Genomic DNA, 27,282 nt, shown 5'->3' with positions numbered 1-27,282 from the left:
ACGTTCATTTAATGCTACAATGTTAAGTGTTCATACTAAAAATGGGCAAAGATTCCATTCAGTAGGTTAATTTATGTCCGAGTAATCCAGAGCTCAGTCTGCAGGTTGCTCTAAAAACGTTGGGTTCCAGACAGTTTTTTCTACCCTTAAGATTTTGTGACATCACAAAGTCGTAAAACTCCTTCTATATGGTCATTTTGGAGCCAAGTGTTTGATGCTGCAGCTCCATATCTTCCCCCTGAGAAAGCAAAACAAGGATATAAAATAGAAAAAGACAATAGATAGAGGAAATAGATTTTTAAATTGTTTCTCTTTAAAGGGAGCATATATATGAAAAATCCACTTTGACAGTGTTTTTGAACATATATTTAGGTAACCTGAGTGTCTACCAACCCACAAAATGTGAAATAAACCCATCCAGTGCTTTGTTTGTGGTCTGCATAAGTCTTACAACACAGAGAAAAATGCTTCGTTTCAAATGTGCTCTCCTTGTGACGTCAGTGGGATTCTGGTAAAAAACAAAAAATCCCCTCCCCTCCCCTGGTATCTCCACCCATGGACTCCACCCCCAGCCTAGAGAAAAACTTTTGCGCAGATCCGTCCATACATCGGTAGAAAGTATGTAGCATTTTGATAAATTCATTAATTTTCTTGGGTTACGAGACGTCAACATGGCGACTACACTTAGAACTTTTCATATGGCACCTAATTTGGCCAATTACAAGCTTCCATTCACTGTTCCCAGCCAATAAAAGACAGGGTTAAAAGGAGGTGTCTGCCTCTATTGTGACGTCTCTACACCCGGCCAATTGCACAGGACTACGCCAATGACGGACGTTTCTCATGGCTATTTTTTTTTTTTTACAAGTATATTCCCATCCCCTGTTTTCTGGAGCTGCTGTAATGCACAAATTTCCCCCACGGGGGATCAATAAAGTTTATCTTTATCTTTAATGAAACTCTGAAGTAGACCTGGTTGGGAATCTTAGACCTACACCAACGTCTTCTTACCTGACCTATTTGATTCGCACACTGATTTCTAAACTTCTTTCAAATGACACTCCATTTTTTCTTTCTCTCAAGGCCATCCATACAAGCTCAGAACACAAGATATATATTTTTTTCAACACCTTTGGATCCATTTGCCCAAGGCATTAACAAAAGTACAGCTCTTAAAGGCCTTTAAAAGGAGTTCTGTAAAACTGTCTTAGACTATCTTGGTTGCAATAAAACGTCTACACACAAAGACCATTTAGGCTTGAGGCTACACCCTGCACTTGACTCGCTACCTTGTGCAGGAAGCAATGAAGGAAACATTATTTCTTCATGAGAGCATATTGAACAGGGAAGACAAGGCCATGAACAAGGCAAAGTGAATTTTATTTAAGTTTCTTTTCTTTTTTGTGTAGCCCTCATGTTGACAGAAAAAAAATCCAGCTTTTATTAAGAGTCTTTTTTTCTGAAAGTACAGTATTAAACACAGTGATAAAAGCACATTTTAGCAGTCAGGACTTTGATCAACTGATGTACGTTAAAAGATCCTTCGCTGACCACCACGATGATACTTAAGAGGGTCTCATATCTCCAAATAAAAGGGAATAAAGTTCATTATTACCTTTTGGCACAGAGGAGTAAGAAAAGAGTAAAAATGTCAGCCAATATTCTTTTTTTTTTGCTTCCCTATTTGGTATCTTTTTAACCTCTTACTCCAAAGAACGAAGTTAAACGCATGTTGAAAACTCATAAAGTGACAAAACGGTCATCACATTAAAAACAGTTCATTTACAGTACAGCATTTTTTGGGTGAAATGAATCGTCATTCATTCTTTTCTTTAAAAATCAACCACATCTTTGGTTCAATCCCCAGTTTATAGAAGCGCAAACACTAAATATGAAAAATACAGGCCAAGAGATGTAGGACTGTACCCTAAGAACCTTCAACATATACCACAATAATATGTTTGATATGTTTCACTTCTGCACAGTTGAAAGTATCCCTGCTGTTTGGAGGTGAATAGTCCTCTGTTACTTGTTAGACACAACCTCAGTTCCCACAAGAACATTTCACCATGACACTGAACATCTTTTTTTTTTTTTTAAATCAACCTTTTAAACTTTATGTGAAACACTAGATCCTTGTAGCTTAGCAAAAGTGCTCTCTGTATATGCAAACACAGGATTGCTTAACACAACATATTTGTATTGTATACCAATGTCTGCTTGGACTTCACTATGAGAGATCAAAAAAGAAAAAAACTTTCAACAGACACAAATGTGTTTACCACAATTTGTCACCAAGGACAGGAAGACTGACAGGTGATGTTTAGACATCACCTTGGTTTTAATGTAGGGCTGTTTTATAATAGCAGAGTCGGGACCAAGGCTGTTCTTTTTTTTTTTTATCAGAACCGGTGACGATGAGTCAGACACGGAGGTGGGACAAAACAGAACTAAAGAGAGACCCAGGGACACACTTTACACTCATTTGAACTGCCTGTCCATACAGCCAGACAGGTCTCTGCACAGCTTGCATGTACAGATACTGTATATTCTTAAGTTTCAGAAGAGGCTTATTCCACTCAAAGGGAAAGTCTATGCTCAACTGATCACCAAGACTTCACTGCAAGACATAAAATTAGGACAGACAGCAAAGAAACTGCAGATGTGAGTCCTAAAATCTTGACCTGCTTGTAGTTGCACCTTCCGAGAACTACAACAAAGGAGGATGTTGCTTGCTTTGTTATCCTTCTGATGACAAAAAAAACTAAAATGTAAGAAAGGTTTCAGAAGAAAAGCATGTGATGTACATTCATATCAGTCCTACACCTTTTTTTTTTTTCATTTCAGTGCCTCCCACGGGGTGTGAACTTCTGAGTGTGGTGCTACAGAGAGTCGACGCTGCGGTCAGTCACACAGGAAACTGAGAAGGCAGACGACCTCACATCCTGCCTGAGCTTTGGAAGAAACACTTCCTCCTTTCAAAAAAAAAAAACCCCAGCAAGTATGAAAGAGCTTTCATGTGAAGGCAGTGGTGCTGTGCTACAAGATGAGCAATGAGATAATATGTTTGTCTGCAGACATGTAAAACCAGCAGGTGTGCACTGAGATGTCTCTGTTTTGAAAAAAAAAAACAGAATGTGATCACTGTGATCTTTGGAGGGAAGTTACATTCACAAAAAAAAAAATCAAGACCAAAAAAAAAAAAAGGAAATGACGAAGCAGTGTGATTACTCAAGAGGCATAGTTTCCATGCCTGAAATGAGTTCAAAAACAAGTGAAACAAAGGGGTGAACTCCAGCATCATACACACTGTCATAATGGCTTTAAATTTAACCTGAAGCCCGGAGGATTGTTTGCCAGCAGGCACCTTCTTTTCACTGCCTTTGTGGTAGTAAATACTTCAAGGCAAAAAGATTTGTAGAGGCAGACATATCTTTTTTTTGTGTCATCTAGAAAAAAATCCCCTGTGACTGTCAAAACGATCTGAATAAGGAGGATAGCTGTGCATCCTGATCTCACCTTTAAACTGGCAGTGAAACAGATGAGGCACAGCAGCAGCTTTGATGCACTCATGGAACAGTCTGTTTGCTAATATAACTGAAAATATCCTCCCACAACTCTATTATATACTGACAAACATCGTGTAGATATCTCCCGTACAATCTCAAGGCCAGACATCAGGCGTTTACAGAACACTGCTACACTTGTGCAGGAGAAGAACAATAGCTGTGTGGGCTCAGCAGTCTCCATTTGTTCACTTCAGTCTGTGCCTGAGCAGCCAGCCAGCCATCCCGGTTGCCATCAGGGCTTCTTGGCGGCGGTTTTGGCTTTCCCGTTGGGTCCTGTTTTGATCTGGGTCATCTCCACATCTGTCAGGGTGTCATGGGGAAGGCTTGAGCGCATGCGTTCGATGGTCTTCTGGTACGTTGCCCTCTCCTGCTCCAGAGTGCGGATCATGTGCTTCATTTTGCTCTCTCGAGAAAGGAAGTTCTCCACGTTCGTCTCCAGCGTCTGGATCTTCTGCCGCGCAGCCTGGAAGGACAGCGATTGCACATTCAGTGAACACAGGGTATGATGCAAAGACACATGTTGGGATAGAGAGTTCAATTAAACACACACACACACACACACACACACACACACACACACACACACACATAAACAGAAACTGCACATTATCAGAACTCATTAGAAGTCAGCACTGGTGTGACTTTGGGACAGACGCAGAGCACAGAATGTAAACAAAAGTGTGACCAAATATAATCTTTCTCTTACAAAAACAAAAACAAATCACTTTCTAGATGTTGTAGATACACTCATCCAGCAATAGTCTGACAAGAAACTACTAATTTAAAATGTTATGAGTATGCACATACAGTGTCTACATCCAATCCTTTTTGTCTTACTATCATGAACACTCAGCCTTTAACTTGTGTTTTAGTGCCATCTACAGGCAGTCTGAGAAACTGTCAGCAGACACCTCAGTGGATCTTTAAACAATACGGCTAAACATTCATCAGGTCTTCAGAATAGTTCCCTCTAATGTGGCGATGGGACGTGTGTGTAGGTGTGAGTCTAAATGTGATTCTTTACTTTCTTACCTGAAGTTTTTCCAGCAGGTCCATGTTCTGTTTCTTTAACTGTGCATTCGTCTTTTCTACTTTGTCGAGGCGGTCTGAGTCATCGAGCAGCGGCCCCGGATCCAACATCTCATCCTGCAGGACGTGGTACTCCACCTCATACGCATGCAGCTGCTTAGAGATGTCCATCTCCATAACCTGGAAAACGACACAGAGAGAGACGGATGACATCAAATGACAAGTCGCTGTGGTATTTGAGCTTGTGTAGAACTTTTCTAGTCGTCTGACTGCTCAAAGCTCTTTTACACCGCATGTCATACCTACACATTCACACACTGATGGCAGAGGCTGCTGTGTGAAGTGACCATCAGAAGTAACTAACCCCATTTAAATTAAGTAACATCCTTTCATAACAAAGTGAAAGATTTACAAGTTGTTTCTTAACCTCAGTCTCAACTGTTCTTACTCAAACAGGATTCATCATGGTTACTGGAGTGTAGTAATTTCCCACGATGAATATCATTCTGTCTTAATTCATCTTCATTTTGCAGAATTACTTACAATCAAGTCCTAACAAAACACAACCAACCTCAAAAAAAAAACATTGTGATGATAAAATGGGCTGAAGTGAGAATGGTTGTTTGTTGCCAAACACATACAGCAATACTTCTTTTTGCAGGTCATGCAAGTCATCAATAATAACTCAAACATGCATTTTTTCTTCCACACACATATATATATATACACATACTATATGAATAGAATCAAAATGCATTTCCTATTATTATTATTTTGGCGATAACTCTAAAAGTTGGATGTGTTTTGATTTGTTGTCCTATCAAGATTTTTTGATCCTTTAAATCCCTTTCCTTAGTTTCACATGGAGAAAGGAGGTGTGCAAGTGGGATTTCAAACACTGAAAGTATTCCTAGAAATCCCAAAGTAAATGGAGAGATTTTATGTTTAAAGTTAATTCTCTTTGTGAGGACCTGACATTCCAATAATTCCATGTTTGATTCGATGTTGAGTGAGGAGTTTGTATGATACATAATAATTAACAGAGGACATTGTTTCAAGTGTCAATATGGGACACCATCTCAAACTTTCCACTGTACCTTTGCGATGGTCTGCTCCATCTGTGTGGGAGTGAGGGTGGGAATTGTAGTTTTCAGAAAGTCCACAATGCTCTCAAAGCTGTCACACTCCACTATCTCCCTCTCATGGTTGCTCAGCAGGCAGAGGGCCACTTTGAAGATCACGCCGGTGCCTTGGATGAATACAAAATCTAGAAAACAAACACACAAAACACATGCACAGAAATAATCAACCTACACTGCTCGTAAAGCTTGAATTATCACGAGGCTATTTTAATGGCCATCCTCTTTTATAAATAGCAATTGTGGTGATAAGCCTTTAATGTTTGAGCAAACACAGGAAATGTCATTCTTATAAAATATACCAAAGATGCGGGACACGAAGTTGAGGGGAAACTGTGAGGCGAACAGAGTGAGGAACCACGGTGCCGCGTAGAGGCTGGGGCAGATCTCGTGCTCCTCAAAGTGATTGTATAGCTCCCGATGGTAGTCGTGTAACAGTCTGGAGAGCTGGTACATCTGAATCTGGGAGAAAGCATAACAAAACTCAAACAGATGGTACACACAGATACAGGCCTAAACATGTTGTGCCAGAACAAACTTGTAAATCTGGATCTGAGGAGAAACACAGGGCTACCTAAAAATGACAGACTAGCAGAGGAACTCTCACCCAAGCAGGGAGCTGTTTCAGAGTTACCAGTGTAGTGCTGCAGATGTGCTCAAATATGAATCAAAGCCAAGAGTCTGATAAGTACTACTTACTAGCGAACAAGGCATTACAGTGACAGTGGTTCTGACAAGTGCTACAGAGAAACACACGGCACACAAGACAGAAGAAGAAGCAGAAGTTAGCCTGTGCTAAAATTAGACTGTTATCAGTCCAACCGTTTCCTGACTGTTACCAAGAAAACAAGGAACACCTTTACCTCTTTGTGCTGCACAGAGAGAACACAGCTCAAATTCCTCTTTTCCTCGCAACCATTGTATGAGTCTTTAAAGAACAAAACCGCAGTGTAGAGAGGACTAAGAGGCCGGCTGCTCGGCTAAATGGTTACCTGATGTAGATTAAACATTACCACGCCTGCTGATGCTTTAACCCTTGTGAGGTCAGCTGATGTTTAACTGAAGCTAACAGAGCAGGCATGCAGGTGTGGTTTGAAGAGGAGGAGGGGACGTTTTCACTTCTGTTTGCTAACTTTTAACAAGCACTAAACTTCTCACAGCAGTCACATGACAGATGATATGAAATAATCCAGAATGCTTGTGTGTTACAAATCGTCTCTTATAAGCTGTAAAAACATTGCACTTTATTGTGCACTATTAAAATTAACTCCACTTTGTGTAGAGAGCAGGAAACCCTGAGAAGCAGTGAGTAAGTAAGTAAGAAAAACATTCTCGTGACACATATCCTCAGTGTGATCTTCAGTCTTTTAATTGCACTCTTTGGTTAATGATTTAATGTAAAAAAGTTGTTTGGCAGAATAATTGCATTTTTTTTCTTATTTTTGTTTTAAGTTTCTTTAATTTATGAAACAGACGGGGAAATGATTTTTCTAGCTACTTTTTTTTTGTTAATTAGAAAACAAGTGGAAGGAAAAAGTTTTAGAAGGTAAATTAAAATATTTTGTCTAGGATATTTTTTTTTGTTAATAAGTGGTTAGTGATATAAAAGTCATATTGACAAGATGATGCTGCATGTATGCACTTTGTATCTAGAGCAGGTTGCAGATTCAAAAATCGGCAAAAATGATTTTTGACAGCTGAAGGATTTTGAGAAAATGCAGCACTTCACCCTCTAGTGGTTGTAGTGAGTATTGCAATAACAACAAATGTAATATCTTAAATAATATATATTTTAAGTGAAAATTTTTAAAAATCTTTTTTTGTAAATATATAAGTTATTCAGACGGTAAAGAAAAACCATCAGATTTATAATGACATAATGTACGAAAATGCTTTAATCATCTCAGCCAAAATTTCTAGAGGGAACCATGTAGATGTTATTTCAAAGCCTTACAAAAGCTGCAATTTTTTTTGGAATTTATTTTTTTCACTTTATAAAGTCTTAATTATCTCAAAGGTCATAAATGTATAGGATTCCAAAGCAAATATTTGATCACAATGTAATTAGATGGATCACAGTGTAATGGCTCATCAGTCTGTTTATGTACTGACCTGTAGAGAGACCATGTCCGGTCTGTACTGCTGCCTGATGCCCAGGTCATACATGAGGAACTTCAACATGTCAAAGGCCTGCTCTTCACTCATGTGCAGCAGCAACACCCCGGCTACAAAGCTGATACCCTGGCAGTAACCAACCTGTGCAGCACAACAAAAAAAAGAAGGAAAGACGTACCACCGGTTTTATGACATTCATGTAATTCATCTTTACAGTGATGCACAATGGGGGAAAGAAAGGGTTTTAACAATGTACCTCTGTATCCAGCAGAGAGTAGGCTTTCAGGAGGTTGTAGAGGGAAAGCTGGCCTGCACCCAGCTGGGCGGAGAAGTACTGGTGGGTGGGGAAGGTCCGGCCTGAGGGAGACATTTTCATTTTATTCTGTCATAATTTCTCTACTTATCTCATGAATTACCAAAATACATAAAAAGAACAACTTTTGTTCATGCACTTGTCCTCTAAGTGCATTATCTCTAATTATTAAGGCAAACACAAATGAAATAAAAAAGGTCCAATTCTGTCCCTTTTCTTTTCAAGACTACAAAGGGCTTCTTTTTCTACAGTTGTGTGCATACCTAAGTCCACCAGAATTGCGTGCTGCTGAGCGGTGAGCTGTTTCAGCAGGTCATGGTAGAGGGTGTCGGGGGCCTGCTGGCGCTGGGGGAGTCTGTGACGCAGCCGATGCTGATGGGAAAGGAGCAACCAGACATCCCCACGCCTGCTCTTCGGAACACCTATACACACACACACACAGATAACACACGCTCAGGACCTCACACGTCACATGTATTGCTGAAAATAGATTTGAAGATACACAAATACGCAGGCATGCCTTCACTAAATGGGCACGCATACACTTCTTCTCACCTTGGCAGAGAACACGATACATCTCCTCCTTGTCTTGTGGGACTGTCGTTCTGCCCGGGGCGGTCAGTTTTCTCTCCCACAATGCCTGCACATCTTTAGAGAACTGCCCCACTTCCTGGTAGTCCAGCTTTATCTTGCGGATGTGCAGCTCATCTCTGCTCGCTACAACACAATCACATGTAAAAATAAAAAGAGAGATGATTGAACACAATTTTAAAACATTATGTCGATGAAGATTCTCTTGTCCCTCCAGGAAATGAAGACCAAATGCCAACAAAAAGTGGACCGTAAACCCCTTTGTTTCTGCTTTTATAAAATACGAGGCAGCTGATTAAAAGACACCAGATTTAAGAGCAATTACGCGTATAATCCCTCAACCTTTTAGACCAGTTACTACAGAAAGGTACTTCAACACAAACCACAGTTCCCATATTAACACCAAAGACACATCCTTATTATTGTGAATGCATGAGAAAGCGACACAATGAGAGATGAAAGAGAAATACAAAGGACAATATTTACAAAAGACACATTATAAGTATTATAAAGCCCCTGAGCATGCAAACAAAAGAAGCTGAATTGAATGAATGGAAAACCTCTAACCCCCAGAATCATGCAAAACATCTATCTGCCTATTGCTTACCTTCTATTGAAACCGTTTATTCACAGTTAGGTCCTCAGACCAGCATTTGGTGTCATAGTAACAAACAAAGGGAAGAGATGTGTTGGTAGAATAAAAAATATAAAGGCTACACAGAACAGCTAAATCCCCAGAAAGAAAAAAATCTGTGTGGCTTTATCTCCTTAGTTTCATTTCAGGGTGATACATAAACATTAAATGCCCTTCTTAGTCGATAGTTTGAGATGTGAAGAAGTGTTTATGATGCCACTAATCATTTTCCATAATTTTAACCATCTGTAAGTAGCCTACTGTAAATGTATTCTTATGAGCTTGGGACAGGTGAGTAACATGAGCGCCCTCTGCTGGGGCCCCTGCAGACTTGAGTAGTACAACCTGTGTGTCGTTTCCTGTCCAAGTAGCCCTATGGCAGGTTAATGAGTAATAAACTCCTCTAAAACCCATTGAAATAAGTTTGTCTTTCAGTTGTAAAAGTGCTATTTATCCATGTGGTATGTTTGAGATTTAATCTCAAAATGTAACATCAAACATTTTTCGTGGTGATATTGGTTTACTATTGAATAATTTCAACTCAGCAGGTTAATATGCTTTGCTAGCTAAAAGCGCAGCTGTCTCAAAATCGCGGCTAGCTTGTTAACCTACAGTTAGCTGAAGTATTTGTTTCTCTGTTTAAGCAATGTTTGAAGCTTACTACTGCCAGAGTGTCTGCGGGAGAGTTCATATGTTTCTGTTATCAGAATTAAAGACTAGGGCTGGGTGATATGGACCAAAACTCATATCTCAATATTGTTTAGCTGAATGGCGATACTCGATATCGTTATGCCTTTTATAAACAGTGAAAACACATGGAAAAATAAACTACCTGTTTTGTCGATATTAACAATATTGTCTTACCCTTTCTTCTTTGAAAATATATCACTATATCTTAAAAATATCTATATATTGCCCAGCCCTATTAAAGACGTGTTGGTGCCAAAAGTAAAGGTACTAGGAACCTGGTTCGTCACACAACGATGAACGATAACTACCGCTATGCATTTGCAATCTTCCACTGTTATGTTTTACAAAGTGTTTACTGTGTAATAAAGCAGTTAATATACTCTCCCAAATGGCTTTTACTATCTCTGCTTAATTCCATCCCTCCTCCTATTTGTTAACTCCCTCTTCAAAGACAAATAGTTATAATAAGAGCAAAGCAATAGTTTAACAATCAGGGCCACTAGAGGGTGCTATTTCCAAATGCTAAATGCGGTAATTTCAACTATAACTTGAGACCCCCCCAATACAAGAACATAAATAATTTAAATGCTTTTTTAAGTTTCTGCCTGCCGCTACTTGTTTGCGTATGTATGCCAAACCAAAACACTGCTCTAAACAAAGCTGTACTCCAGAGTTCATAACCAAGATTGTAGATTTGGCTCGCTCAAAATAAACAGTAATGACAGTGTGCGGCTTCCTCTGAGCCTTCCATTCCTCTCAAAAGAGCTTCAGTAAGAGAAATCAACACTTTCAGTGTTCGAGTGTGAGATGAAGACTAAAGAAAATTGAAAAAGTTTGAAAGTTTAAACCGGCATAAATGTCTTAACAACCTAAACAACGAGACCCATTGTTAGCTGAACCAACGAGACCAACCCCATGACCAATTATAAATCCCACCCCAGCCTGCAGAGAAACAAATACACTAAACAGCGATGAAACATGATGTTCTTCATATTTATCGTTCATGTGATCAAAGTAAGGATTCGTTGAGGGCAATTATAAATCTTAATGTGCACTGAGTGACTGCAACTTACCCTCCAGCCTCTGGTTCTCCTTCTCCATACGCAGCAGGAGGATCTGTTGGTGGATGGCAGTCTTCCAGAGGGTCTGGTAGTCAGCGCTTGTCTTCTTGGGCCTTTCCCCAGTTAGGGGGGCGCCTACTGAAGGCAGGAGGCGCCCCAACGGATCCAGGGTTGAATTCAAGACGCAAGGTGAGAGAGGCAACAGCTCCCTGCCATCTGAGTGGTCTAAAAACACATCATGATAAAACATGTGTACTAAATATACTACACAAAATCTATAAAGTACATGTTTTAACTTTTGGCACATCTGGTGTACCTCAAAGTCAGATTATGTTTTCTGTATCGATTTTGACAGCTGACTCTCCTATAAAGCTGTGCACCATGAGTTACGTGTATTGCTTATTCATACTTCTTTGTATGAACAATTAACCCGACTACACTGTTTACTATAAAAAGAAATGTCCACAAATATTTATCACTGACTCTAGTTAGCCTTCAAGCCTCATTTAGCTTATTCTTCTTTTGTTATGCATCATATTACCATGTTGTTGAGTCATGCCAGTTTAAAAAGGCAGCTTAAAGAGATATTAAGGCCTTAGATGTGGGAATAACCTGCTAGCTCCTTTTTTAAGCTCCCTCTGGGTGAAGAATTTGATCTAGGAGCCAAGAAAACCGGCCATGAGAACAGGTAGGAGGATCACTTTCCCCTGAGCTCCTTTATCTGTGTTTATCTGACAAAGATCATTTAGGAAAATTCTCTCTTCCTCCAACCCTCACTGCTTCTCCCACATACAGTATGCATGTGATTTTTAACATCACCCGTTTAAGAATAGAAACTTTCCACAAGACTCTTCCTTGAACCTTGCCTCATTTTCTATGCACTGGTGGATTATTCAGAGCGTATACATTGTGCATCATGTCGTGCCTCCCTTCAACTGCGTGCAGGATTGTGTTACCTGTGTCCTGCATGGAGGCAGACGGCTTGTTCATGGGTGAAGCGACCCTCAGGAAGATCTTCTGTCTCCAGGAGACCCTGCGTGGGGTCGGAGGGAGACCACCACTCACTGAGTCGCTGCTGCAGCCGGAGAGCGTCCTGTTCCTGCTTTCCCCATTGCTGCGAGAGAGAAGCACATGCGTCACAGACACCCAATAAACAAGTTAGGTATCTTCTTACACAAACACGCTTCCAAAAGCTTTCACAAATGCAAGCGTGCACACACATTCACACACACACACACACACACACACTTAAGTACATTAACACACTCAGAGACATCCCAGGATACTTAATGCTATAATAATAGCTTCTCATCAGCAAATTGTGATGTAATAAGAAACAGTCAGGATGAACTTTGAACATACAAAGGATTGACTGACTTCAAATGTTCATGTTAATAAAGCAGAGAGTACTGTTGTAGGAGACAGCATGTTTAGTTGCTACAAACAGCCCCGGCTCGAGGTGCATGCATGCTTGTTTCATTTCCTGGAAAAAAAAAGAAATCCGCTTTTGTTAATGTAGAAGAAGATTGTGTTTCTAGGCTGAAGAATATCGAGTTCACTGCCTCACTCTACTCATGTTTCACCTTCATCAGAGCTATATTCAGACACATCTATTACACAACAATAGAGACACTTTTAAAAACTTGGCAAGTACAATTTAAAAAAAGGGGGAAAAAAAAAAGATCCCAAATGAATCCAACAACAACCAAAATCAAGTGCATGGTCATTATGTGGAGCAGCTGCAAAGGTTTATAGAAACAAACCTACAATTTGTGTAAACATACGAGCAAAGTCGGTAGAAAACAGGTGGATGAAATGTAGAGGAAAGGCCAGCGTCTCTTTATTTCACTTCTTTTTTTTAAACCTGCATCCTGGTGCACCATGCAGTAACCACCTACCATACAACATAACTAGAGAAACTCGTTTTATATTTTGCAGGATGACTTGTTTTTACTTTTATGGCGAAAAAAACAATCAAACAACAACAAAAGAGGTTTTACAACGTCCAGAGATTTCTCAGCATTGCCACATTTATCATACAGTTGTTACACTGCTCAGCAGAGAGTATAAAACCAGAGAGATACACATTTGTAATATGACAAATTACATAAATGCAAAAATAAATAAAATCCAAGCATCAATCTTTTTTTATTTTAAATAATGGTTTTGATTAAATCCAGAGAACTTTTGAATAATTTGATTGAGCTCTGAGTCACTAGCAAAGCTATTCAGTAGAAAATACATTCTCCCTAAAAATATATATTTTGCTATCCATGAGTATAACTTGATTGATTCAGTATCTAATAAGCTTAGACAGCATGTAAATTCCTGTCTGATCATGTGGACAGCACACAAAACAAACAGGAAATTACTTTAGTTGACATTTCTAACGCTCTCCTTTCTTCCTCACATTTATTGCCTCTTTAACAGATTTAACTTCTTCACCTGACATCTCACCTCTTGTAATGTTTTCTTGCTCTGGGGAAAGAGTGATCTCACTGTGCATCGGGATCAAGTAAACTGTGCTGTAACATGTTTGCATATTCCGACACCTGCACGTCGAGGCTTTTCTACAAAGTCTGCTTGTAATTCATATTCTGGAGCAGCACGAGATTTAAAAGCTTTTCTTGAACCTTCTGCTGCATTATCAACGTCAGGGCTCAGAGTGTTCGACCGCTATCAGGGGAGACAAAGATCCTGTCTGCTCCGCTGGAGCTCATTTATAATGGAAACGTTAACCTTTTTACTTTCTGCCATCCAGACAGCAGACCCTGGAGAGACTCTTTCCTTGAACATACTAGGTTAGCTGGTTGGGTAGCGCAGCTGAAGATTAAAATCATCTCTATACACACTTCTGAACTGAGTCAGCATAAGAGCAAAAAGAAGATGTCAAGGTATGACGTGCAGTTAATAAAGGTTTTGTATCAAGGTTTAATACAATTTTGCCGTGCAAAAAAGCTTCATATCACATGCAAGCACAACAAGAGAGGGGCGTATCAGCATCCCTTCTACTTCAGAGAGATACAGGAAGAGGGCGAGGCCAGCTGGAGATAAGGTTCGGAAAGGAACAGCTGCATAGTGTTCGAATACAAGTTGCTGATAGACAGAGAAAAAGGTTTAAAGATACAGGGAGGGTTAAAAGTTCAGACAGCCAACACGTATGCGAGTACGGCCATCCCAGCAACAAACACTTGGTCCCTACCACCCATCTCCTCTGCGCGTTCAGGTCTACGCATTAGGGGGTGGAGCTTATCTGAGCACCCCCTCTCACCTCTTGAGGCTCCCACTGTCTGCCAGGGAGCTGAGGGAGCCCAGCGAGCCCTGGTAAATGCTTTTCAGGAAAGTGGGGGCGGAGAAGGAGGAGGGGAGGCTGAAGGTGGACTCGCTCTCTGAAACGCTGCGCGTTCTCGAGACAGCCGAGGGACTGGGCGAGCCAAACACGAAGTGCCCACAAAATAAACAAAAAAAAAACCAAACAAAAGCTTATTGTCAGAGCAGAACAGAAAAAAAAACAAAAAAACATAGAAACTCATGAGGGATCAAAACAGAGGCAGGAAACGTGTGATGCTATTGTTTTAGAATAATGGAGCAGAAGGCGGACAGATTTAGGACTGATCAAAGTGCTGCAAATAGATTAGATTGTTTGAACAGATTAAAGGTTGGACAAATATTTACTGTTACACTGGTTTTAGGGGAAGCATCAGGTTGGGATTTTTAATCACAGTTAGCATTAGCCATATCTTTAAAACAAATCACAAAAGCTCATTCCTACGGGAGATTTTAGTACAAGGAAGAGATGCTGCATACTCAGCATTCATCATTCCTCTCTATGCGGTTCACACTAGGGAGGCAGTAACTCATCGGTGAAGTGTATTCTACCTGCTCTGCAACAGCTCCGCGTTAACCGACTGTTGTCTGCGCAGGGGTTTGTTCTGGTTAGTCGGCTGGCCCTCAAAGGAGATGCGTTTCTTCACAGGTGGATGGCTGAAGGTGTGGGCTCGTCGGCGGAACTGCGGGCCGCCTTCCGGGTCGTCCTCTGGGAATTCTGGAGGAGAACCTGGAGGGGAGTGACCAGGAGACTCCTCGTCCGGCTGAGGAGGACAGAATGTGACAAAAATTTAAGTGCATCAGTAACACAGTCATGCACTGTTGTATGGAAGTAGAGGGTCTGACTTTAATCTTTATAATGCAATGAAGTGAGAGAGAGAGAGAACTTTGCTAGAATCTGGAGGCAACACAGCTTGTTTTTTTGTGATTAATGGACCAATAATCTCATTATCTTAATATATCAAAGCTGAATTTCTCCTCATCACAAGTTGGTCATTTCTTTATCTTCCAATAACAAAACTTTTGTTCCTGATTAATGACATGAGTGTTTGTTATCTCGGAAATCAAAGCTCGTTTTCTCTTTATAACTTCCTGAATTTTTGCATTGATTACATCATAGCTTGTTTTTGTATGATAGCGTGTTGATATTCCTATTAGCTTGTTTTTTTTTTATAGTTAGGCCTGACTATTTGTTATCCGGATATAAACTAAGTTGGTAACTCACGATACCAGTTCAATTATCTTGTAATCTGGACAAAAGTCTGTTTTGGTTGTGATTAAAGGTTCATTAATCTCATTTACTTGTGGAAAAAAACTGGCTAGTTAATAAATTGACTTCTTAGTTCATGATAACAGCATGTAAAAGTAACTGGCTATTCTTAGCTTCCTTAACTAACAATGTTTTCCATGAAGATTTTGGTATGGTTTGATTTGCCTTCTTTCTTTTTTTAACGTTCAAACAATGAAAGAAAATGTGAATATAACTAGGGCTCGGGATCTTTGGGTAGTTCACGATTCGATTTCGATTCTTGAGGTCATGATTCGATTTTCGATTCCAAACGATTCTGGATTCATAGTCTATTAATGAATTAGTACATACTACAGGATTTACCCCAGTCGTCTGTGAGACTGGCTGAATTTCTTGTTGCTCTATTTGGCATTCTACTGAGTTAAAGAGCTAGCCTTAGCACTTAGCAGGGAGTGACTGATGAGCCCCCAAAAAAAAAAAAATCAAACAAAAACAAAAAAGAAAATATTAAAATAAGTCATGAATCAATTTTAAATCTGAGAAGAGAAGAATCTTGATTTTTTTCCCCACCTCTAAAATATAACAAAGTTCAGCTCATGATCAACCAACAAATACCACTAAAATACACACATTTCATGGTTAAAACTAGGTATAAATTAAACCGTTTATAATGACATTAATGCCTTTGAGAGTGAAACCATACACAGCTAGTACCTTTTATTCCAAAGACACCTCGTATGACAAATTCAACACCAACTTAATCACTCAAGTTACAGGTCTGCACTCACCTAGGCCATGCAACCCCAAAGCAACACTCGTTCCAGGTTCAACTTTCCACTCAACACTTCTGATCTCGGCTTTGCCTCATGCCCGCTGGTACAACTCCCACATCTATTGTATTCTAATGGGCTCAGTCCTGTGACTCACACCATCACACACTATTGGCTGGGAGGACATCAGTGGCTGAACTCCACATGAACACCCTCCAATCTGCTTCCATCGTGCTTTTATATACCTCCCTCCCTGAGATCGAACACGACAGGGGACATTCTGCCGTATTTGTACAACTTGTTTCCCTTTAAATAACAACTACAAGGTCTGATGAAGCCAAGGTCTTTATCCCCACAATCCTTGCTCTGCTAATCAAAATGCAGATGAAAACAGTTTGTTGTACAGATGTTATCACTGAATGATTTAGGAAACACTGATAAGATAAAGTGAAATTCTGCCAGAGTAGTACTCTGTCCTATGACTTGGCTAAGGAGAGGAAGACCAGACAGGCATGGCTCAGCACAACTGGACTTCCTGACTGAATTTCCTGCTTGATAAGACATCGGCATCCTGACATAATTCCCAAATGAGAACTTATTCCCTCTTACAAAGGGAAAACAACATTCTGCGACCATCTCAAAACTGAACATGTGAGACGGGCAAAGGTAAGGACATCCCCCTAAACAACTGAAAGACATTACCATCACATGCTCCACATATTTGTCTGACTCTGTTACTGTGACTTTTCATTGTTATTCCTAATTTAACATTCAAATTAATAATGTTTTTAAGAGCATATCATTCTTTAAGGGGGACACCGCAGATTTGACGCATTCATGTCTTTTTTTTTCTGGATTTTGTAGCATTTGGGAAAAAAGTTGGAAAAAAAACTAAACATTTTTGGCAGCAGGCAGCTGCATGACATCGAATGACTTGCCTCAAGTGATGTCACTTGTGTGGTGGATTTGTCTGTACCTATGTATTTAGATTTAAATCATCATTATGTTTATTCACTGTTCTCTGATGTCAGTCAGACCGGATAGAGTTCAGCTGTGACTAGAGAAGCAAGGACAGCATAACGTGTCTAGGGTCTTCCCCTCTATCTGTGAAGTTGTTTGGTAGACTTAGTGTCTGTTCCAAATTGTCCTAGACATCACAGACTAGTTTAGGTGGGTCATTATGACCCTGACGTCAACAATGTCTTTTCTATATATCCAATCCAATCCAATCCAACTTTAAGCACTTTAAAACAACCACAGTTTAGCAAAGTGCTGTACAGAAGAATAAATAAAATACACAACAGCTCACATGAGATAAAAGCCTAACCCTAACCTTAACCCTTTAAAAGACATAAAACATTTAAAAATGAATAGGCAAGCAAAAAAGAAATCAAATAAATACATAAAGTCTTACTGTGTGTCAAAGGCCAGGGAAAAGAGATGGGTCTTTAGAAGAGATTTAAAAAAAAATATATATATATATATACACTGTATATATGCAACGTATTGAGAGAGTTTGGCAGAACACCCCAACAGATGTGTTTTGTTACTCCATCTCTCCTCTGGAGTATTCTTGTATGTATAAACTTTCTTTCAGCCATATAAGTCTCCTGAATCATGTGAAGTCAAGTTCTTAGTAATTTCCTGAACAACTTGTTCATGGTGGAAATTAAAGGTTTATACTAGATGTCCAGTAGGTATCCAACTTTAGTAACAGTCTCTCAAAACAGACAGTGAACAAACTTTTCCTTGACCATACCTCATCTGTCCCTGAGCTCACCGCCTCCCCTCCTCCCCCCCGCTCCTCCCCCTCAGTGTTTTGACAGAGTGCAGCCGTTTGAAGGACTGATCTCCATTGTGATACGCAGCCCAAGGACGATTAGGCAATCAAAGTATTTTCTGTTGTTTGGGAAGTCTGATGGTTTTCCTTCAGTTGTCCTCTTGCAACAGCAAGAGTGACACTCTGTCATTACAACTCTACAAACAACATCCCTGAGTAGTCATGGCTGTCTCTCTTCCCCCCACATGATGGCAGCGCCAACGGTCATGCAAAAAAAAAAAAAAAAACATGTATGAAACATGTTAACACCTCTGAGTGACACACAAAACAAACTGAGGGAAATGTAACCCGTCAGTGTGAACAAAGAGCTGAGAACAACAATCAAAGAGGGAGTTTGACTTCACTCTCTTTTCAGAAAGTAATATTTAGATACAGAGATATAGATTAATAAGTTAGGATATATTTGATATCAGCTATATTGTTAAACAACGTTGTGTATCAGAGATTTAAACATTCAACAAAAAAACTGGGAGTTTTGTTTTAAGTTCAAGTCTCTACTTCTAAATCTAAAACTAAATCCAGTTTTGTTTGTAACACGCTTTGTCGCTATAGTCACTATACTATATATGTTTTTTCTTGTTTTTCCATTTGCTGTAAAGCACTTTGACTGTATTTGATTTGTATGAAAGTTGCTATATAAGTAAAGCTTGATTGATTGATTGATTGATTGATTGATTGAATGAAGTTTGTATCTGAGGCTCTTTAAGTTGCTACTAGTATGAAATACCTGAGTTGCAGACTGAGCTGTTAGAAGTCGAGTTGCATTTTGGGTAATCTAGTTATCAGATTTATACAGGGAGGGTGTGTGTCCCCTCAAATGGGTTTGCAGCTCATTGAGCGTACAACTGCTTATTTATTTGAGTTAAGTTGTGAAAAACATCTTTTAAGCTTCAGAGAGAGCTGCAGAACGTGCCCCGTTATTTCCACAACGTTAGGAGCGTGCAATGCTTAATGGATGTAGTGCACTGTAACTCCTTCCTGACTGTTGGGGAGTCACAGGGGCAGCATCACATACTCACTCCACATTCTGCACAGCAATAACACTCTGCAGCCAACAACTCCAAATGGTTCTCTGACAGCCCTGTAAACACTCTCCCTGCTGCGCTGTTCAGAGTGCGGGCCAGTGAAACTTCATCATAAAACTATGCGGGAATAATTGAGTGCCCAGTCAAGACTCCATGTGAAAACGTAAATGTTCACAGCGTGAAACTTAAACTGACACTGGTAAAAGTCAAATCATGTTTATCACACTTGTTGTTTTCTGAGGACAGAGCTGGAACGAACGTGCTATTTAAAGCCACAGTGTAAAAAAAGTGAGAATTCCCAGAGTCCCTCTGGTGAACTTCTGGGAATTCTCATGTTTCCCCCGCAAGGACACTTACCTTTTCAAAGCTGCTCATGCTTCCCATGCTTCCCAAACGGCCTCTCATCCGGCTGGCGCCCTGGTAACAGAGATGATTATATAATATTATAACACAATTGCAAAAGTTCTGGGGGGACAAAACTTAATGGATCAGTAGAACACATTTACACAGGTTTTTTGCATGAATGCTGTAAAATATGGACTCGTAATGCATCAGAACACACATGAATTTATAAATAAATAGAACATTTTATAGATTTGCTGATAAGATTGATAGTATTATTAGTCCAAGACAATAACAGATGGTAGCAGAGGTCTCAGATTGCCCAGATGCTTCTCCTAAGGAATTATTCTGCTGTCTCAGTGACAGATGTGGGTCAATCCAAATCCCCTGAATGATAATGACACAGAAACAGCAACTGATACACAAAGGGAGACAAAAGGAGCTATTCTCTGTCAGTGTAAGACACAGGGATAAACTTCGAGAGGAAAAAGGTGTAGGTAAAATAACAGCAGGAAATTTAACAGAAATAAAAGCAGGAGGGGATAAAAGAAAGAACTCTCTGTCTAGACACACCCTTGCAAAGATGTTCTCCAGGGAGCTGGTGAGAGACGTGCGGGCTTTGTTCTTGAGAATATCAAGTTTGAAGCGACTGCTGGTGGCTGCGCCGTCACCTGCTGATGGGCTGTTAGCTGCATTCTGTCAGACAACAAAAGAACACAACAGAAATGTTGAATAAAATCTGAACCTAGAGACTTTCACAATGAGCTCTTAGCGTACCGACTCTGTAGAAGCACACACTAGTAAACCACGTGATCAGGAGTAATGCTGTGAGAACGATATTTAACATGCAACCCTCAGGCTGCATCACGCGTAACTAGTAACCCACAATCAGGTCATACGTGATTTCCCCTCAGCTTTACAAAAATGTATCAATGATCCAATTGATAAGGAGCTTAGATCTGCATATGACGCATCAGGGTGGACAAAGAAGAATACAGAGCTTTTAGTGTAGCTGTAACAATTAAGTAAATGATAAATGGGTTTGAGCTTGTATAGCGTTTTCTAGTCCTCTGACTACTCAAAGCGATTTTACACCGCCTGTCACACCTCCCCATTCACACACTGATGGCAGAGGTTGCTTTGTAAAGCGACTATCAAAAGTAATTAATCCATTCTGATTTATAATGAATGTCAAGTTTGTTAAAAGCCTTTCAGAAACCTTAAGAGAAAATCAACCTTTAACCTTGATTGCTGTTCTTGTCAGACAATAATAAACACATGTAGTACATTTTGTGGGACTAGTTTTTTTCATCATGTGCAGGGTAAAAAAAAATATTTACCTGAGGGGCCTCTCCGATGTGGAGGTGTGACTTTTGTTTGGATTCACAGAGCTGCCTCAGATGGAGAATAACCAACTCATTCTCCTCCTGGTCTGATGCAGGCTTTAATTTCTGCAGATAGATACACAAACAATGGAAATCAAAGAGAAGAAAACACTGCTTTAAGCACATGCAGCATCTTGAATTTTTTAACTAGACCTAGAAATCAAACCCTCACAAAGTTGTTAATGTGTCACTTATTTTGCAGGTAATGTTAGTTTGTTCTCTAGGCTTGGCAGCCGTACCTGAACTCGCTCAAAAATCTCAGCCTGCTCATTGTCAGTCAGCCGGGAGAGATATTTTTGGATGGCCAGCTTTGCTCTGGGCGGGTAGAGACCTAGAAACAGAAGAGGAAAACAGTAATTCACTTTCATGTTTTAACTCTACTAACAGATAATCCATCAATACATTCAAGTCACAGAAGATTGCTTGCTTGTGGGCTGGCTGACCTTCAATTCTCTCACAGAGCTTGTGCAGGTCATGCATGGGGCAGGCCTCGCAGAGCTGGACGGGGGTCTTGTTGCTCTGTAAGGCCGCTGCTGTTGAGAAAGCCTGCTTCAGGGTGAGCATCACCTCTTCAACCTGTTACACATGGGGTCAAACAAGGGGTAGCAAAAGCACACCAAATGCACAAGGTATTGGTTAAAGAGAAACACTGCAGTAGTTTTTGATTTACATGTTTTGCTGGACTCACCAGAGACTCACTGGCACACTGGAAAATGTAGCACACATACTGATTGGGACCAGACTCTGTTTGGTCCCTGCAGATGAATCCAAAGTGGTCGGACTGCTTGATACCCTGCATTAGAGGAAAGATAAACAGGAAACTGGGAGGGTTGTACTTTTGTATTGTTGTAGAAAGTCCTATAATACAGATTCAACTGAAAAAAAGGACCAGACATGTCAGGAACACTAAAATCACTCTTGACAGTCTCCTATTTTCCATTCAATTAGGGAAATGACCACTTTGCCCACACTAGACAGTCCATTATCTAAATGCTAAATGTCTTTTTAAAGAAATTATGCTGCAAAGCATATTCATACATCACTGATAAATGTGTCATTTGTGTTCCAATTATGGATCCGAAATGAAAAGCCTGAAGTTCTGTAAAAAGAAGGCACTAATGCATTAGATGTCTAGAAAAGAAATGCAAATGAAGTCTGAGCTAATTCTCTGGCCATGCAGAGGGAGAGGAGAGAGACGCATTTAGAAAAAAATAAAGCGAGTAAAAATAAACCAACCTGACAGCAGGATGAGATATCTTTGAAGTTCTTCTCCAGCACCACAGTTTTACTGTCTGGACTTATGAGGTTTATTTCAAAACGTCCGACCTATGAAAGATAAAAATACAGATTCAAGCAAGAAGTCACGGACGTATGTATATATACAAATCTTGTAAATTGCATATTTACATAGTAAACCTTTAACACATTTTTTTTTATTGATGTCGTGCTCGTGCTGTCATATCATGTTGCTGTGCTTACATTTTTTAAGTCAAATAAATTAAGGAGATTTGACAAATCAGTATCTTTTTACTAATGTTAGAGTACTCAGCAACTTAACAGTGAAAATCTGGAGGTAGATCTTGCAATATTAAGTTCAACAATATTAAAATAAATTATTTAAAAAGCATTTTTAAACATATTTTTAAAGCTATGGTCAGACATCAGCTAACATTAGCATTTAGCCACTTACTAGCTAGAATTCCCGTAAGCTAGGACTCGACTGACTGTTGTTTGGTATTGTTACAAACAGCAAATTTTATAACCTAATTTTAGCGAAGACAATACAAGTTAATGGTAAATAGGAAGTGGTTCAATTCTAATGTCAGCTTTTGTCTATAGCCGTTGTAGCTAAAGAATATTCTAGGTTCTTGTTAACTTTGAGATATGGGCCAAAGTCCCAACAGATTTTAACATTTCACTTTCTTTTTAATTGCTTGTTAAATCATCATGAATCAAATACACCACCTTCATACAACGTGCAACCTGACACACAGAATTCTAACATTAAACAGCTTTCAGCATTTAGCATGACGTCAAAAGAAAATGGCTGCAACTTGGTTACGGTGAATGACGTGCATAAACAGTACTCTCATGCACTCTCAGAATCGAGGTCAGCAAATCTACACCAATGATTTTTCCCATAATTGACTGCCATGTGGAGTAGGCTATCATATTGAGCGCCGTGCTCTCATTTTTAAATTTAGCTCCATGAGGAAATGGGCATGGTGTGCGAGGAATGGCAGCTGGCTCTGTGCAGCTTGCATGCTTTTTCACAAAGCAGCAGCACCCTTGTGTTTTTCTCAAGAGTTGCACTGTACTTAAAAAAAAACCTCCTCAGGAGTTACAGCCTCTTTAAAGTGAAGCTGTTACACAGGGCCTAGCTGGTCTGTACATTATAACTGCCAGACACGGGCACATAAAAATGATTTGCAGTAGCAACGGGTTTCACAGGCTGGACTGATGCAAAAAGGGGGTAAAACAATGGTGCATCTGTAATGGTTGGAGTTAAGTTATTCAAGATGACAAATAATGACTTGGCAGGCAACAACAAAAATCCATCAATTTCATAGACAGGCGAGTATATTTACAGTTAGACCCTTAAACCTTACATCCACTTCCATTAAGGAGCAATTCCAAAATAGTTTAAACTCAACTCATTAAAGCTGTACATTGTACATTTTCCCTCTATACCCCCATCACACATAGTAATAATGTTTCTGTACAATGCAAATGAATGCAACTCAAGTATAATAAACCCATTGGACCTGCCAGGCACTTGAGTGCCAGTAGCAAGTGTCTGGTTTTAATTAGAGTACATTGCTGTTATGATAAAGCTCAGCAGCACTCAGAGATAAGGAATCTATAAGCCTATAAGCTCCCTCTAAAACCAAAACATCAGCAAAAGTACAAGAGTGAATATTTTACTTTTTAAATGTGCAGCATTTCTTATATAAATGAGAAAAATATACGTCCTCTACCTGGAAGAGCATGGTGCGGTTCTTGTCAGCATCAGACGGCTGGACGTGGTTTGGTGCGCTGGAGTGTCTGCGGCGCGTGGGGCCCATGATGACGCCTTCCCCTGGCTTCCTCTGCAGATTCCCTGCCAAACTGCTGCAGCGTGTACGAAACTCCTGAGGCTCCTCGAATCCAGAGTCCTCCAAGATGCACTCTGGGAACGCCCCCCGCAGGCTGCTCTGACTGGGACTGTTGGACAAACCTTTACGTGGATACAAAGGAACACACCCGCAAGTTATTTTAATTGACAATTGTGGCAGTTTTACCCTCAATTATCATTGGTGTACAGGTTAACCATTGGTGAACAATGTAATGAGTAATGAGCAATTAATCAAGTTCTTACTGAACTTTTCAGTTTAACCTTTTAACTGTATACAAGAAGAAGTGGATGAAGTGACAAAGTCAAACATTCATTCACCAGTGTTTTGAAGGCCCAGCTTTGCATTACGGCCGTTGACATCGTGTTTTTTTGGAGTAAGTGAGACCATATTTGGACAACAAAGATCAATACACATTACTGTCTCTACCACGCCCTTAAGCATATTATGCTCTATTGTCATCCTTAATCCAAATGGTACCATGTTTGCAGACTTTACGCATCAAATGGGAAGTATGGTGCCTTTCCCAACTAGTTTCATAAAATCTGGCTGTTTTTTTTTTTTTGTTTAAGAACCTTCATGATTGGTTTCACTTCTGAAACCAAGAGGTTAGGTCCATTTCTTATATACAGCCTGTAGTTCACCCATAAAACCATCTACTCCAACATTTAGCTATATTTAACTTAAGACTTTATATAATACATTGAAGGTATGCACAACAGTTACAGTGGTATGTGACACTCAGAGGTGTCAAAAGTATTCACATTCATTACTCAGGTAGAAGTAGAGATACTACGGTTTAAAAAGACTTCTGTAGAAGCTGAAGTATCAACTCAAGCTTTGTACTCAAGTAAAAGTGTGAAAGTACTGGTTTCAAAACTACTTTAAGCATCAAAGTAAAAGTAATGTAAGGGGGGAAAAAATGCCATTAAGAATAAAAGCTTAGGCCGCGCCACAGCGTGTCGGAATGGTATATATTTATACTTCTCATCCAACCACAATCAAATTCACGTCATCCAGATGGCGCGATTTATCTGGATAGGTTGTTTTTTTTTGTGTGTGTTTTCTTGAACGATGACAAACCGGAATGAAACAGGAGTAACGAGGCTATTTTTAAAATGTAAGGAGTAGAAGTAAAAAGTCGGCTGAAAAATAATTACTCCAGTAAAGTATAGATACCCAAAATTTCTACTTAAGTAAGGTAACAAAGTATTTGTACTTCTTTACTTGACACCTCTGGTGACACTTTGTACAATCTATTAGTTTCCACCACAGGTTTCAAACAAAACTGCCAAGGCTGCATATTTGCGACACATAGGTAGCAATTTAAGGTTTTTTATTCCAACTGTTGCAGTGCACATGTCACATATCAATTTAACACATGTTTCCTATTCCTCAATCTTCAGGAGACTCTTACCTCCACCTCCGGTCATGTCCTCTAACCCAGGCCCTTCCAGGCCTTCTTTACTCTCATTCAGAGCAGAGGACATTGGGTCTCCGTCTCCCCCAATGAGGAACTCCACAGGGGCGTTCTCAATAAATCCTCTCTGACCGTTGAGCAGTCGAATGCGTTTTCGCTCAACCTCATGCTCACGAAACTTATCAATGCAGTCATCGACAAGAGTGGACGGAGCCTTTTTGTGCGGAACTGTCACCTGGAAAATTTGTTTTCATTCAGCTGCAATTCAACTTCAATTAAATTCAAATGCCTTATTGGATGAAAACTTCATATTTTTGAGGAGTTCACTCGTTTGTACCTTGCCACAGTAAAGCACTTCATACTTCTGGGAGTTGTAGAAGGCCTCCTCAGCCTCCTGTTTGGGCTTGGCTTCTTCCTTTAGGGCGGATTTGGACACTTGGCGAATCCTGCTGATCACCTCAGGGACCTGGAAGAAAGGAGAGTGGAACGGAGGGATATGATGAATCAGGAAAAACAGAACAAGGGAAACCATAACAAAAGAGAAAGGGGAGTGAAGAGGAACTAAAAGGCACCTCTGTCTGCTGAACAACACGAAAACAACACAAACCAACACAATTATAACACAATGAAGAAATAAACATTGCAATTACCTCAGAAAAAAAGAGTTTTGTCTTATATGTTCCTTTTTTATATATATATATATATATATATATATATATATATATATATCTCCAATCTGTTTAGGAAAAGCATTCATTTAACATAACATCATCATTACTGCAATTCTATTTACCTCGCAATAAAGGAAGCAAATATTCCATTGGCTCTCTTATTCTTGATTAATTATAAAACACTGAACGTAAAGAAGTAAGCCAGGGCCGTTAGATGCTCAGATTTTTTAGGCACTTTCAATTCTGAAACAGTTTTTTTCTCACAGCCCAAAGTATTTGTATCGGCTTCTTATGATTTATCTTAGTAGTTTCTTTAAGTTTTGAATCCACATTTTTAAGCTTAGTTTATTCTCAATACTGTAATGAAATTTTAAATAAGAATTCCAATAAAATAACCCCTGCAAAGTCATCATCTTTTGACTTAAATGTACAATCAGCGAGGCAACAACAGAAGTCAATGTTTTAGTAGACAGTCGCAGTTCAACTAAGAAAAATATTTTGGTCAACAAATGACCACTTTATGCTGAAACTTTAAATGACTCAAGGCCAAAAAAAACAGCACAAGTTGTGAACTAAATAAGGTCAATGAACAACAGAGAGTCCAAACACTACAATGGTAACAGATATAGAAGCCTGGAAACACCTGTACTATGTAGGAAAAGACGGAAAAAACAGAGGGCTTGAAGAAATGACTTGAAGGTCATGTTGTGTTTTTTGGCTTTAGTGTTTACACAAGGCACCTTCAGAAACAGGTAAAACTGAAAATCTGTTTCTGCAACGTGCATCCAACAAGTCATGACACAAAGTGTTATTCTTTAAAAGCACACTCTTAAGCAATACTTAGAAGAAAATCGCAGCCAAAAAGACTTAGTCATGAGATACTTTTACAGTTGAGATTACAACAATTCTGGCAGACAAAATAAGAACGACAGTCTCAGAGTCCCAGCCCTCTCTTTAACTGTCTAACCAAGGCCATACACAAGGTCATCAGAATAGCAC

The 27,282-nt window shown here is 39.6% G+C and overlaps 1 protein-coding gene across 2 annotated transcripts in view; it reads right to left on the bottom strand.

The window, feature by feature from the left end:
* Window positions 1-1,361: 1,361 nt before the first annotated feature.
* tbc1d4 (TBC1 domain family, member 4) overlaps window positions 1,362-27,282 on the bottom strand; it is a 34,505-nt gene continuing 8,584 nt past the window's right edge. The window contains exons 2-23 of one of the 2 annotated variants that reach the window (XM_029280922.2): window positions 25,950-26,078; window positions 25,610-25,847; window positions 24,058-24,296; window positions 22,316-22,405; window positions 21,768-21,872; window positions 21,523-21,655; window positions 21,319-21,410; window positions 21,035-21,145; window positions 20,268-20,390; window positions 19,710-19,769; window positions 15,021-15,232; window positions 14,413-14,565; window positions 12,098-12,255; window positions 11,154-11,366; window positions 8,721-8,882; window positions 8,429-8,587; window positions 8,109-8,209; window positions 7,850-7,993; window positions 6,040-6,199; window positions 5,696-5,865; window positions 4,602-4,778; window positions 1,362-4,032 (exon numbers count right to left, since the gene is read on the bottom strand). In XM_029280922.2, the coding sequence (XP_029136755.2) occupies window positions 3,802-4,032; window positions 4,602-4,778; window positions 5,696-5,865; window positions 6,040-6,199; window positions 7,850-7,993; window positions 8,109-8,209; window positions 8,429-8,587; window positions 8,721-8,882; window positions 11,154-11,366; window positions 12,098-12,255; window positions 14,413-14,565; window positions 15,021-15,232; window positions 19,710-19,769; window positions 20,268-20,390; window positions 21,035-21,145; window positions 21,319-21,410; window positions 21,523-21,655; window positions 21,768-21,872; window positions 22,316-22,405; window positions 24,058-24,296; window positions 25,610-25,847; window positions 25,950-26,078 (3,360 nt within the window). In that variant the 3' untranslated portion in view covers window positions 1,362-3,801. The remainder of the gene's footprint in view (window positions 4,033-4,601; window positions 4,779-5,695; window positions 5,866-6,039; window positions 6,200-7,849; window positions 7,994-8,108; window positions 8,210-8,428; window positions 8,588-8,720; window positions 8,883-11,153; window positions 11,367-12,097; window positions 12,256-14,412; window positions 14,566-15,020; window positions 15,233-19,709; window positions 19,770-20,267; window positions 20,391-21,034; window positions 21,146-21,318; window positions 21,411-21,522; window positions 21,656-21,767; window positions 21,873-22,315; window positions 22,406-24,057; window positions 24,297-25,609; window positions 25,848-25,949; window positions 26,079-27,282) is intronic. The other variant, XM_065962050.1, reaches the window with a different exon arrangement.

The sequence above is a fragment of the Labrus bergylta genome, chromosome 13 (genome assembly GCF_963930695.1).
Source record: "Labrus bergylta chromosome 13, fLabBer1.1, whole genome shotgun sequence".
NCBI classification, from domain to species: domain Eukaryota; kingdom Metazoa; phylum Chordata; class Actinopteri; order Labriformes; family Labridae; genus Labrus; species Labrus bergylta.
This window is presented reverse-complemented; position numbering and strand designations above follow the sequence as displayed.